General features: G+C 31.9%; 1 protein-coding gene across 1 annotated transcript; it reads right to left on the bottom strand.

Annotated features, from left to right (window-relative positions):
• Nucleotides 1–1038: 1038 nt before the first annotated feature.
• Nucleotides 1039–5167, bottom strand: LOC129307291 (boron transporter 1-like). The gene is made up of 12 exons (XM_054948215.1): nucleotides 4697–5167; nucleotides 4518–4600; nucleotides 4112–4304; nucleotides 3866–4004; nucleotides 3555–3720; nucleotides 3305–3471; nucleotides 3039–3212; nucleotides 2839–2934; nucleotides 2535–2672; nucleotides 2125–2450; nucleotides 1773–2040; nucleotides 1039–1641 (listed from the first exon to the last, which is right to left on the bottom strand). The coding sequence occupies exons 1-12, from the start codon at nucleotides 4798–4800 to the stop codon at nucleotides 1336–1338; spliced, it is 2160 nt and encodes a 719-aa protein (XP_054804190.1). The 5' UTR covers nucleotides 4801–5167; the 3' UTR covers nucleotides 1039–1335.
• Between the last annotated feature and the right edge of the window lie 10032 nt (nucleotides 5168–15199).

Below are 15199 nucleotides of genomic sequence, written 5' to 3'. Positions count from 1 at the left end.
CAAATAAGATTGAGTAAAAAAAAAGTGCATATATAAAGAATTTATAATTAATTGCAACTTCTCAATTATCTTGAATGTAGGTAGATTCATAACTCATTAAACTCTCATAATTTTCAAAAAAAGTACAGAAATAATGAGGAGAGTAAAAAAATGTCATCTATGTTGGTCATTGACTAATCGCATTATAGGATCATCTCAATAACCACCTCAACAATTAATTAATTAATTAATTAATTAATTGATCTGTCATTATATTTGACTTGACCATTTAAGAGATAGAAAATAACTGACTACTGTAGGATTATAAGTTGAGTTTCTACTCATTGAGCTCATTTGTATTGTTCACCTATCACGATTCACATAAGATCATAATGATTAATTTATTTAGGCTTATTAATTAATGTAAATCTACAAATATTTATAAATATTCCAGCATGCGTGTATTTAAAAATTAATAGAAATTAAATGGAGTGTTGAGTAAATGTTGATTTAATAATTTTATTAAAAAGATAATAGTGTTTATAATATATAAAATGAGATGTTATAAACAATTATAAATACATATTATACAAACAAAAGCATATATAACTATACTTTTTATTCCCTCTGCAATGCACAGGTACGTTTTTAGTGTTTAGACATTGGAATAAACAACTTATTTATATAAGAATATAAATATCTAATTTTATTTTATAATTTATTATCCATGCCAATATAAACAATAATTTATGTGTTATATTTATGTAAATTAAAATTTAAACAACATTTTGTACGTAATTCATAATTTATCCATGATTATTAGGAGTACAAATATTTTATTTTATTTTAGAACCCATTACCTATGCTAAGATTAACAATTAATTTTAAAACTACACAAAAAATGCTAATATTATTATAACATAAAAATGTAATATAAAAAATAATTAATTGTACATCCAAATATAGTTTACTGTATATAATGATTGTCTTGAATAAATACCAATTGTTATAATATATTTTCGTATGTACGAACGTACGTACGTACCGCAACGACAGCTGTGAGAGTCAAACATTGCTGAATCCATATATTAAAATAAACATTTAATGATATACATTTGCGCACATAGAATTACAACCATTAGTAGCGTCTCTAGATGTCATAAGGAAGCATCACACTTTGCTTACAAATCTCCTAGGGTCCGTTTCATATGGTGGGATCCATAAGGAAAAGGCTTTGCTAGTTACAAGCATTTCAAGCAAACCAACAAACTAAAATGGAAAAGAAGCAGCAAATAAAGCCTTCTGAAGCCTCTCAAGGGAGGGATCAAAGGCCGTGAGATCTTAATTAACTTCCCTTTAGTGCCGATCATTCTGTTTTGATTCTGGGTTGAGAGGGCTTTTTCCCAGAGTTGACTGTTTGACTTCCCTGCCCTTTGGACTGCAGGGACCTCTTTCGCCTGATCGAGGGCTAACCTCACCCATGCGAGAGTTGAATGAAAGACATGGACTCTGATGCATTCTTAGATCTTTAGTCGGTGTGGGCGTGGAACTCGTTATCTTTGGACTGCTTGTGTGCCTAAATTCCCCGCGGCTTCTGGTGATCACTTCATCTAGGATTTCACCTTCGCCAATGGCAGAAGCACTTCCGCCAAACTCTGAATGCTGTTAAGACAACACACAGCAAAGCAGGATGAAATCTAAGAGTGATATGTATAAGCATAAAATTATGATAGTTATTGATTGAGAATTAGAAGAATAATGTAAGTATGGAGATCCCATATTAGAAATATTACAGTTGCAAGATTGTATGGTAAAGCAGGTTGCTCCTCGTACGCCGCTGCATCCAATTCTTGTAGATGAGCTCCCTTGAAGAATCTGGGGAGGAAATATTGCCTCACCGGAACTAGCAACATGATCATCATAGGAAACATAACCCCAGCAATTGGAACCCATGTTAGTCCAAAACATATGAGCAGATAAATAGTTTGGAAAATGGTGAATGTTGCGATTGTCTTGAAAGGCACAGTTTCCACAAAAGCAGCATGATAATCCTCAAGCACCCTGCAACAAGGAGAAATTAATTAATGAAGTAAAAGAGACCTCTTGATCATGCACTATGTAAATGTAAATAGGGCGTTTATATACTTGAATCTCCTGCTGGGTGCAGTGAAGAGAAGCAGGATCCTCTCCCAGAACTGGTTACCGGGAAGACTCTCAATAGCCATGAAAGCAAAGTATCCCCAAAGGACTGAGGTCGGAATCTTCTTGAGAAAAGGCATAGCTGCAACGCATCCTCCCACCATTATCGATTGAAGCAAGTTACTTAGGCGTTGTTCCTTCACTTCAACGGGCAATAGATCGTCTATTTCTCTCTCAACATCAAAAACTGTCTCATCGACGGGGGCATCTATATTTCCCATACCCGTAGCTGCTTGGATGGTCGAATCTTTTAATTCTTTCAGCCCCTGTACCTGATCATATAACGTCACATGTTACCAATACTGAACATCTAACGGGGTAGATAATCTAGCTATCTGATCAGGAACTGTACTTACTCGAGCTGAGGGGTCTTGATAAACTAGAGGTGTCTGCATTTGATGATAGGCTTCTTGCATATTGCCATATAATTGTCCCAAACTAGCATTCTTTCCAATACTCTTTCGTGCTGTTGAAACTAGTCTGTTGCGAAGTAACTGTACCAGAAACTCTTGGTTTCAGGGTGGGGACAGATGTTCTATTTACTGAAGTAAGAACATCCTTTAATAAATAACAACAACAACAGCATCAACAACAATAAAACGGAAAGGATAGAGTCATCTTCTCTTCCTACACCCATAACTGTTTTTTTAATTTCATTACCTGATGTTTAAGAGTTGCCAGGCTCTTGGTATGCATTGGTGACTGTGGTATGACACCATTTGAGGGAGGGATCCCAATAAGGCCACACGATAAGGTCTGTCATCCAGAATGATGGAAATTGGCATCATAAGAGGAATGAAGAACTAGTTGAATAGCAAGGTTAGAGGATATAAGGAATCCGGGAGAACTGGAATGCATACCAGAAAACCCAAAAGGAGCAAATCATAATGGTAAGAAGATGGCTTTCTCAAATTGAACTCTTTCTGCTGGGAAAGTTGAGATGCCACACTATGGTCAAAGTAATAGAGTACAGCAATCATGGTTGCTGGAATAAATGCTCCAATGATGTAGAAAATAGGAACATGCATCATGTCCTGACACAACAATTGATGAGGGCAATATAATTTTGTTAGGGTCTAGTAATAAAATAGTGAGGGAAACTGTAATGCATTGAAGATATACATGCCTTGATAACTGTCCAATTTTCATAAGCACCAGGTGACCACGGATTTGGGCTGAAAAGGCGCCTTGGGATACCATGCGGAACATTTCCTGCTGGTATGTACGAGACGCCTGTCCAGACAAGCACCATAAGTGGCACACCATAGTCTGCTATTAGGCTGCGAATCGAACCTGCAACATCACTCATATTTATTCTCTAGGGAATCCAATTGATCGCAATATGACGGACGGACCAGAATTGCACGAGCTCTTACCGGAACCATAACGCCATGACCTAGCCTTTCTGCTTTTTAGTGCAGTGAGGAGAAGGCCAAACGAAAGCACTAAAGCAAACATCCCATTAGCAAACCTCCATGAAGGTATAAACTCTATTGATTTTGGATTTTCTCGCTGTGGTATGCGGAATTCATCTACAAGTCCCTGGACATATAACAAACCAAATTTTATATGGTTTCAGCCGTATAAGTAGTTTTTTAAAATAAAGGCCTCAGTGCATCAACACCATAATTCTGATCATAAATTCATAATCCATTACAAAGGTGAAGTTTTTGATAAATAATGTTACTTTGATAGCTTGCTGCATGAAGAGCATAGCAATGAGCAGGCCAAACAGTTCCCCTGCAACTCGGGTAAACCTGTTGATTATAGAGCAAGCCCCCAAGATGGACATCAAGAACAGCAACAATGCTGTCCACACGCATACCCTATACAAGCGAAACAAAACGGTATTCAGTCACAACCACATCATGGTAGACACTCCAATGGGATACAGTTTAATTAAGGATCTTGTTTGAGGAAAAAAGCAAATCACCATCCGCTCCATGCTAGAAATAGATTACGACCCAAATCTGGTCTCTCCTTGGCAAAATTGAACATGAATGTGTACATGATCACAGTAGGCTCTGCCACTCCCAGAATCAGTAAAGGTTGACCCCCTAATATCGAGTGTATAATGCCACAAATTGAAGTGGAAGCCAGGGTCTGAACAGCTGTCAGAACTCCGTCTGCACCCAACAGGTACTTGTCATCAGTTTTTTTTCCCCCGTAAAACCAGATTCATGCCAAAAGAAAAAAGGAGGGCCATTGGAAAACAACGGAAGGAGTATGATCCTTTCAGATGAGAATTATATCCCAATTCCTTTTCTCAGGCAAAAAAAACTAAAAAAACAAACAAGCAAATAACAGTTCATGTTTGAAGAACTTTCAATGGTCAATACCAGTATTTCGCTCCAGTTGTTCGCCAAATGAAATAACAGGAATCGCAGAAGCAAAAAAGATGTAGGTGGTGGGGGCCAGAATCCTGTAAAGAGAAGCCAAGTAAGTGTGATAGTTAGATCAGTTACAGATTTTTGAGCCCACCAAGACAATATAATATAGCAACAATAAGAGCATATACCTTAGGCCTGCTCTGAATCCGCCCGTCCAGTCTTGCTTGTAGCACATTAACCTTCCTCTGAGGTCATTCTTGATTCCTTCAAAAGGTACAAATGTTTCTTCCATGGTTGGAGTCTTATTGAATGAGTTTCAGGGGATGAACTGCCACTCCAGGGAATCAATATGGGGAGTTTCTGCAGAAAGTTACTTGGGCGCCATTGGAATAATAGGTAATAAGGGAGCAACCAAACAGTTTACATGATGTGCTGGATACTTTTTGTTTTAGACTAGGGTCGATTAACGAGTGAAGCGATGGAAGATGACTGAGGAATAAGGAGATGAATTCAAGAAAAGAGAGGAGCAAGAAAGATGCGGTGTGGCTTCAACAAACAAAGGGGAACGGAGAACTGAATGCCGCGGATATGGGATGGAGCCAGCTGTAGCAAAAGCAGTATTTATATGATTCTCAAGTGCTTGCTCATAACAATGCGGATACAGAGGATGAGTATTTATAAAGGAAGAAAGAAACAAGAGGGCTCATTTGAGGAACATAGCGAAGCAGTGAATGCCACTGTAACTTCCTGTCAATTGTTGATACGAATCACTCCGATCTTTACCGCTTCATCCATCCTTGATCATTCCCCCCCCCCCCAAAAAAAAAAAAAACGTTTAATTTGCGTTTTCAAAAAGATCTGCGTCACAAATCCTCTGGACCCACTAATTCAATAATCCATTTTGCAATAAGTGATCAGCACATTTGACCAAAAAAAAAGGGGGGATCAGAACAAACTTTTTAGATAAATAAGGACGGGATTGGACGAGTTCATGTTGTCTATGTCAACTCTCCGTATAAGATACAGGGTTAGGCGTGTGCTTGTCTTTTTTAGTTTTTACCCTTGAGTCCGTGACGACATGATTAAGCATGGCACAGGATTAATGTAAAATATTTCAAAATATTTCAACTGTTTCCTATTTAGCTTGTTAGTAAATGCGATAACATGAATGTCTTGGTTGTCGAAGCATTTGATGTTGTGTACCACTAAGTCGTTGCGAGTAAAACAAACAGGATGCCTCATTTTTATTCACTGCTTTTTTTTTTTAATAGTCATCATTTGTCGAGTCACATAAGACAGACAATCACCCCTCTCCCCAGTAGAAATGCTACTCGGATTATATGGGAAATTAAGTCAAATTACCGTGAAAGCCATCTTGATTAAATGCCAATAAATTTAGTTGAATATCTAATTTATTACTATTTTGGATCCATTGCTTGCTTATTAAAATGCCAAAGCAAAAAGAAGGAAAAAAAAAGGTTGCGTACCAAGAATTCATGGACTAAAAAGCGAGCAACGAAGATGTTGATTTATAAATTTATGGGAAAGCAAAGTGGAGAACTAAAATAAATAAAAGCTTAAACTCCAAAAGCCATGTGCTTCCAGGTTTGACAACTCAGGCATAGATCACCTGCAGCCGGATTCAGCGTCCCAGCAGGAACCAGGCTTTCTATTAAAATACAAATGAGAATGGTAGTAGTAGTGGTGCGCGATACTAATATTAAATATCCTTCCGTCCTTTGTAACACGTAGTATTATAGTATCGACCTTACAGCTTTCATAAGGGGGGAAAAAAAGCTGATCGAAGAATGAATAAAAACAACCCAACAAAAAGTTGGATGCACTAATCACGTGTGCGTATGTGCCCACTCTTCATTTGGGGAGTAAAAAGTTCATCCCATAAATTCATAGATTTAAATCCTCTAACATTGGTATTTTATAAATTTTCGTGAATTTTTTCTTTTGTTATTTTTTAAAAATAAAAAAATGAGTTTCATTTTTAAAAAGACATATTTCATATAAATTTACAGGACTCGACTTTGGAAAATTTAAATCTGAATTTCGTAAACCCATCATTGCTAATCTGATGAAAAACTTCCTCTCAGCTTCGTTGCTGTTCATTCTCATATACTAACGTGAATTATTTAAACGTTTTATTGTTATACTAATTTTAGTTCACCCTTCGGGCCAAAAAAAATAAAATTATTTCACCCTGAAAAGAAGCTGATACTAAGTGCAGTGTCAAAAAAAAAAAAATTATATGATAATGAATTCCCGATGTTGATTTCACATTCTCGCCTTCTTTCTCAAACTATGGATAGTGACGTTAATTTCGCATTTTACCGATGTTGATATTAACGTTTTATTACATCTGCTGTTTTTTAACCAATATGCATACACCAACTTATAATTATTATAATTAAACAAACGATTACCTGGAAAAATTGTTTGATTAATTAAAGAAAAGAGGTTTATATATTATTCGTTTCTTTTATAAAGTATAACTTGCTGAAAGAGATTATATATAAAGATATTATTTTTAAAATTTTGTTTAAATGAATATGTATCTCACTTAGTAAGAGATTATGGTGAGTTAACTAATTGAGTGATCAAAAAATTAATTTGTGAGAACACAACCATATCAAATGCTCGTTGAAAGGGCTTTGTTATTTATAACTTGGTCATTTTTTCTACTTGACTTGAATCAGTCGAAATTCGATGTGATTTAGCTAGTCATTACCAGGATGTCACGTTGTCGATTCATCTCCCTTTTTTATAAGTTATGAAAATCAAACTCTATGTGACCGAGTTAGGACGAAATTTATTATTTTACAACATTAAATATAGGCACGAGAGAATGTCTATGAAGTATCCAAATAAAAATTTATTACAGTTAGATTCCCAACAAAAATTTTAAAAAATAAGCTGTGAATGTTGAAACAAATAATTATAGACAGGAATTTCAATAACAAATTAAGAATTTATTTAAAATTTAACTGTCTTATTTGTAGTAAAAATTCTTAAATTTATAATTATTAGAATCAATATTCACAACTGATTTTATAAAAAAAAATTATCAAGACCTAGCTATTATAAATTTACTGTTTTGAGATTTTAATATCATAACCCTTGATTGTTATATACTTTGGTGTACGAGTGGGTGATGAGCATAATGATGGGATTGCATAGAGTTGTGGATTACAGAAAAGAGAATTACATTCAATTCTCTCTCAAAAAAAATAAAATAATCACAAATGAAAATCAACAATAAGTCCCATTCAAAAAAAAAAAAACACAAATTATGTTTCTATTTTAACAATAATCCGTTCCTCATTTATCTTTATCTGTGATTAATTCTCTTGAAAAGAGATCAGATGTGATTTTCCCATTATAGAAATGTAAAAAAAAATAATAGCACTAAAGGATTGTTGAGAAAAATTAATATAAGTTAAGGACCAATTGACATCAAAATTGTACTGCAGTCCCTTGGTCCTTGATTGATATTAATTTTTAAAGTTAAAAATTCAAGTCACCCCTTTAGTTAAAAAATAAAAAAGAAGAAGAAGAAACCTTTACTATTGCTAACACCAACAACAGTGAGGTCGCTAGAGCCCCTGCTATTGGTGAGGTCACTGGTAGTCGATCATTGGAGGGAGCTTCGATGTTGATGATATTTTTATTTAAAAAATAATTGTTTTATGTGGTCAAGGGTGGATTTAATTTCATGGCTCTTGATCACTTAAAAAGTTTGGTAGTTACTAACATTTTAATTATATATAGCAAACAAAAAAAATATATAAATAGTAAACTAAGTTTTCAATCACTTTCATATCATAACATAATAATGTATTATTAATTTTTGAATGAAATTTATTATTTTACAACTATTATTTGTTAATCTGACATAAACCATTACGAATTGGGAGCTTTAAAACTTTACATATTTTATTTTTTAAAAAGTCTAAACATATTGCTATTAATCACAAATAAGTTGTTGTCAAAATTCGAACGAATACTTATTAATGAATGACTAATATGTATAATTAAGCCCATCCTATAAATTTTTCTAACTTATTAAAATTAGAATAAATTGTTGTTAATTGTGAATGAATTATTATAAAAATCTAAATGTACAATTGTTAATGAATGACTAACACATATAATCAAGCCCATCTTATTTGATAACAATAACTTATTCATGATTAATAACAATAAATTTAAACTTTTAATAAATAAAAGACGTGAAGTTTTAAATCTCTTAATTTATAATTATTCATATTAAATTAATAATTAATATTTATAAAATAGCAAGTTTAATTTCAGAAATTAACAACACACTGTAATGTTATGACGTGATAAATTAATTATTTCTTAAATGAAAATGTCACTGACGTTGGAGCTTCAATGATCTTGCCAACAACAAAAGCTCGAGTGATCTCATTGTTGACAGTGGTTCGATGACCAACGACAGAAACAATGGGGTTTCTTTATTTTTTTTAACTAGAGAGGCAGTTTGAACTTTTAATTTTAAAAATTAATATAAGTTAAAGATTAAGAGAGTACAATGTAATTTTGAAAGTAATTAATTTTTAATTGATATTAATTTATTATTGAGATCCTTGATTACTATTTTTTCATGTAAAAATGACAGAAATTCTCCTGGACGCGTACAAAGTCAACACCCGCTAAATGATTAGGTATTTAACATAATTAACGAGCAATGAGCTCTTCGTCAAATCACGTTCTGCAATTTGCCTGCCCACGCCAAACCTCCATGCTTCCTCCTCTCCTGTTCAGGACTCTGCCATACTAGTTCAAAATTAAATTATAATTATTGTTCTTCAAAAAAATTATTTATCTATTATTATCTTTCTCACTCTATGCATGAGACTATAATTAAAATTCCCAAATTACCAAATATTAAGACCGAAGTGGGGTGTGGACAGGCCGGCGGTGATTATATGTGGTTCATTTGTTTCGTGGATTCGAAAAGCTTTACCACTATCCCAACTATTCATTTTTTTAATGTAAAAAGAAAAGATAAAGTTGACAAAGCTCATCGCGGTCCTTAATACATAATAATCATTTACATTTATTACTCATTTTCAAAAATATCATTTCTTCACCGGTCTCAACCTGAATGAAGGTAGTTTTAACTAATTATAATTTTTTAAAAAAATATAATTTTAAATCTTTACATCTTGCTTGAATTTTGTTAGAAGTCTATGTATTTTTTTTGATGTTTTATATCCTTATATTTTTTTTTGTGTTTTAGATATCTATTTGTAACATTGTTCATTGAAGAACCTATAATATTAAAAAATAAAAGTATAGAGATTTAAAATATTAAAAAAAGTGTAAGAACTTACAGCAAAATTTGACCAAAATATAAAAATTTAAAGTTATATTTTTTTAATTGTTTAATTTTTTTATATAACTACCTGTAACTAACTTTCTTTATTTATGTATAGTAGTCAATTAGTCCTTACTACAAAACAGTTGAAGATAGAGCAGTTGACTCGGGGAATTAGAAAGGTAGGAGTACCATTTTCACACGAGCCTCGTGAAAAAAAAAAAAAATACTCAACGTAATTAATTAACATACTTGATTTAGTACCTATTTCCTTTTTTTTTTTAAAAAAAAATCTTGATTGCCTTTTGCCAATCGTGTCCGCATTGGGTACTCGTCATCTGGCAAGCCGCATCATTGAATGCTCGTCAAAAGTGACTTAATCTTAACCTTTTATCTCATTTTAAAATAATCTCTATCATTTATTTAAATTACTTTTAAATTTTTTTAATACTGCATTATTTATTACTATAAAAATGATAATAATTATAATATTAAATTTGGATTGTCCTTCGTATTCATTCAAAAATGAACATCATGGTACTAGTTATCGTTAACGAGATTTGAATCATATAAATTTTAATTTTTTTTGTAATTACATTTATAGAAATAAAAAATTATAAAAAATAAAAATTTGAATTAATATGTTTATTTTCAATCTAGCCAATATAGATTTAATCTGCAAGGTTTAATTATTTTTTATAATTTAACTATATAGATGTATTCTAAACAATTCAAATATAATTTGAATGATATAATTTAATATTAAAATTTTTTATAATTTTTACAAATCATCTAGATGTATTATAGACAGTTTAAATTTAATATTAGAGTATTTTTATAATTTTTATATTAATAAATACAATTTTGGTCAAAAAATATTAATAACTACAATATTAAAAATATTTAAAAATTAATTTAAAATCAACAACTGTGTTTAACGGTAAAATGAAAAGCCAAGATTTAGCCACGTATCGACGAATGCGAACGCATTGCCAGCCATTGACAGCATGATCGACTCACTTCCTTCCTCCTTTCACTCCGTTCTTTTTTATAATGGGGTAATAGAATATCTTGTATATACCAATCATTTTTTGATCAAAATATAATACTCTTTTTATTAAAAAATAGAAAATATTTTTAATTAAATATTATCTCTTTAATAAAATAATTATTTATTTTTTAATTAATTTTATTTTTATATTTATTTTTATTAAATACTTTATAATAAATATAAAGTTATTATTAATATGGATATGCTTTGAAAAATTAAAAATACCTCACATTTTTTAACACTTAACTTTTTAAAAAATATTTTACATTTTTAAATGAAGGGAATAATAATTTCTCTGTACCTTGGTTTATTGAATCACACAATTGTTTATAGACATAGGTCATGATTATATACTTCTTCCGAACCATGGCATTTTTTTACGAGTCTTGCTCAGTTTAAAATATAAAATATTAGATAATTTTTATAATTAATTTTTTAACTACATTTTTATTTTATTTATTAATTTTTTTGTTAAAAATAATGTATTAAAATTTCAATGATCATTATTAAAGTACTTACAAGGCATTTAATGAAGGTGAAATTGAAAAAAATGTAATTTTTTTGAGAAATCAAGATTTCAATTAATTTTTTTTGGAATCATGAATTAATTACCAATTTTTTATATTTTGATTTAAACGGAGTGCTTAATTATTATGTGAAGTATGAACACTCACTGCACACACACAAAAATTCCTTTTCCTGTGTGTGTGTGTCTAAGCTGAAACGCTAAATTAGTTATCAAAAAATTCAAAGCTCGACTTCTCACGAACTTTTAACTTCAGTATTATTGCCCTGTTTACTTGTGTTTAAAGTGGTGCTTATCAATTTTCACGGTTCCGAATCTTCATAAGTTTATTTAAAAATGTAATGTATTTTTTAAAATGTTGGATGTTTTTTAAATTTTTTAAAATATAATCATTGTCTTTTTTTTAAAAATAACTTTATTGATAATGACTTTATATTTATCATAGAATATTTAATAAAAATAAATATAAAAAGATAGGATTAAATTGAAAGTAGATAATAAATTTATTAAAAAATATAATTTAATTAAAAATATATTATATTTTTAAATAAAGAGAGTATTAATTTGCAATAATAACTAATGTATTTTTTTTTATTATAAACAACCTTTTTTAAGGTCGGAACAGGAATTCAAATCATGGTTGTACTGTAAAACCATCGCTGGTACCGATTACGTTATTTTATTGTGCTGCCTATATAATACTCCTTCGGATCTTATTTATAAATTATTTTTATCAATCTTATTAATATTAATATTATAAAAGTATAAGGAATAAAAGTAAGTAAAATTTTAAGTATGTTCCTATATAACAAATCTAAAAAGTAATGTTCTATTATTTTTTTTTCTCTCATGAAGAATAATTTTAGAAATATCTCTCAAATATTATTTAAAAAAACATATCATGACTTATAAATGAGATCAAATAAATCTTTTAAAATGAGACTTATAAATAAAACTGGAGGAGTGTACAATAATTTTGGTTCCAGAGATTCTTTGACCCTACACCAAATTTATAGTAGAAGAAATCATAGACCACGCCGGAGTGTTATTAATATTACATGACAAAACAAGTGTTACGAATTATTATTTTATTCTCCCTGTCTTAAATTAGAACATGCTTTTAAAAAAAATTTATCATTTTAAAATATATAATATTTTTAAAAAATTAAAATTTAATTAAATAATCTTATTTTATTATTGTTATTTTTTTTCTCTATTTAATATTAATTAAGTGTGCATTTTAGGTTATTAAATAAAAAATATTTTTATGAATTTATATTTTTTAATAAAAATTATTAATATATAAAATTTTATTTAAAAATATTTTATAATTTGAGATGGAAAAAATATTTACGATAGTGCAAGTCAATGCAATAATTAATGAATATCGGTGAGATAAAACAACAGATTCCACGCGCTTTATTTATTTATTTTTTTAAAAAAAGAGCCGTTAAATAAAAATAAATCTTCCGTGTCATTATTGCTCGCACCTAACCTCACCAGAGGATGAGAGGAAGCGAACCTAGGGAAGGTTCATGCGAACCTAAAAGACTAATAATCGCAAAAGTAGTTTTCGTCTCATTATATCCATTTGCCATTGCGTCGAAATGATTTTGTCGAGCAGAAGACTTTATTCGCTCTCATTATTGAACATTTCTGAGGCAACCAAGGAACGATCTGTCATTAAAGAGAACCGCACAACCTTTTGATGGAAGTGGTAGGGACTAAGTCCGCTGGTGCGTTGATTTGCGTCTCCGCCTAGGATTACATTTTCTTGTTCAATTTAATCACAGTTCATAACATAATTCTCTCCCCCCAACTTTTTCCCGATTAATTCTGCTGTCCAGGAAGAAATTAGTTGTTGTTTTCAGAAGGGGCCTAAAATTCTGGGACAGTGGCCGAAGTGCACTTAGGCCATTAATGGGCTCTGATTAATTAGTCCAAGCAAGGCGAGTCCATTTGATCAGAACCCACAACAGGGTTCACATTTTGATTCGTTCGCAGCAAGAAACGAACAAGGGTGAAAGGGATTTAGCTGAGGGGTGCTTAGAATGCGCGGTAAAGTGAATGGCGGCAAGGTAATCATTTAGATTTGAAGGCATAAAATAAAACTCTTTGTGGCTTAGATTGCTCTCAAAAAGAATAAAAAAAGAAAAGCCGAAAAGGGGAAGAAATATCCAGTCATGGAGAAAATCATTGGGTGGAGGCAAAGTGAAGTCACAGGAGATAAGATGTGAATGACAAAACAATTCACAGCCAGGGGGAAAGAGGGAAGACCAAGTATCAGTGCTGTTGCAGTGTGGGGATGTACGGTGAATGAATCGTCCAAGTAAAATGCTTTTGGGGAGTGATCAGAAGAAGAAGCATCTCCGTGACAATCAACTCTTAAAGAAAAAATAAAGCAGAAAAATGAAGGCCAGACCTTATCCCAAATCCTACATTTGTCTGTCTCTCTCTTTTGACCTTCCCTATAGCTACCCTACAATACAAGTGGTATACCCCATTTGATTTGATTGTCCCCCGACTTCCTGTACCTGAGGTTATAATACTACTGCTACCTGATTAATGTCACATTTTACACGACCTTCGTTCTCAAAATCCACTAGATTCCAATCTCAATGCATGGATCCAAAAGGGAGCGGTCACATGGCCACAGCCAGGCCATTAGAGCAGTGAAAAAACACGTACACTGTAGGTTTTAAAACGTGGGGTGTATTATATATACAGTAGCTGAATCAGTAAAAACTGGATTGAATGAGGGAATGGTGATGTGATTAGATGCTCAGGTTTGGCACGGTCAGGTTAGTTTCCTAAAAAGACAAGGCAGCGAGCAAATGAAAAGATGTTAGGATGTTCTGTTTCTGCGTAACTGCCGACTGATTCTTGGTAAGCATTGTGTAGAGTTTGGGGATCCATCAAAGTCGAAAGATATAGGGTTAATGATATTACAGTAGGGCCTGCATTTCCAAGAGTGGTCGAGGAATTTCATATTAAAGAGAATCCAAGTTGTACTTAGACAACATGATTGAAGAGTAAGGCACACTCTCCTGTTAGGAGTTGCTGATTAATCGTGCGCGCGCACGCAAAACTCAGGGAACGATCATATGATCATGGCACTATATTAATCTACAAATGGCCTTTTTAAAATTTTTGGGGACAGCTATAAACTGCCATTTAGGCCCAAAGTGATCCGTGTTGGAGTTAAAAGGTGAAGCTAGAGCAGCGTATGGATGAAAATTGTGATGCCCATCCCAGTGAAAGGCTGCTTTCTTGCAGCAAATGCACTTGGCGACGTGGAGTGCCCTTCACTCCTTGTTCCAACTCCATAATAATAATAATAATAATAATAATGAGAAGAAGAAGAAGAAGAACTATTTTTTATTCCTATACTTTGTTTGAGTTTTGGTATAGCTCCATCTATGATGTTGGTCCTGCATTTTCAGAGAGACATTGATATAACACAAATGATATTAATAATGTTTACATGTCAATCAATATCGTTAATTTTGTGCTTACATACTCCCTTCGTCTAAAAATATAATACATTTTTAGTTTTTTTGAAGTATAATCATTGTTTTTTTTAGAAGTGGTTCTATTAATGAATGACTTTATATTTATTGTAGGGTATTTAATAGGGGTAAATATAAAAAGATAGAGTTAGTTTGAAGTAGGTAACTACTTTATTGAAGGTAAGATTCAGTTAAAAATATATTACATTTTTTGAACGGAAAGAATATCAAACTAATGTTGCTATGAATTTT

The sequence above is a fragment of the Prosopis cineraria genome, unplaced genomic scaffold, assembly GCF_029017545.1.
Source record: "Prosopis cineraria cultivar Desert tree isolate PC_DT_omini unplaced genomic scaffold, ASM2901754v1 PC3, whole genome shotgun sequence".
NCBI lineage: Eukaryota > Viridiplantae > Streptophyta > Magnoliopsida > Fabales > Fabaceae > Prosopis > Prosopis cineraria.
The sequence above is the reverse complement of the archived record's forward strand: the minus strand, read 5'-3'. Positions and strand labels throughout refer to the sequence as shown.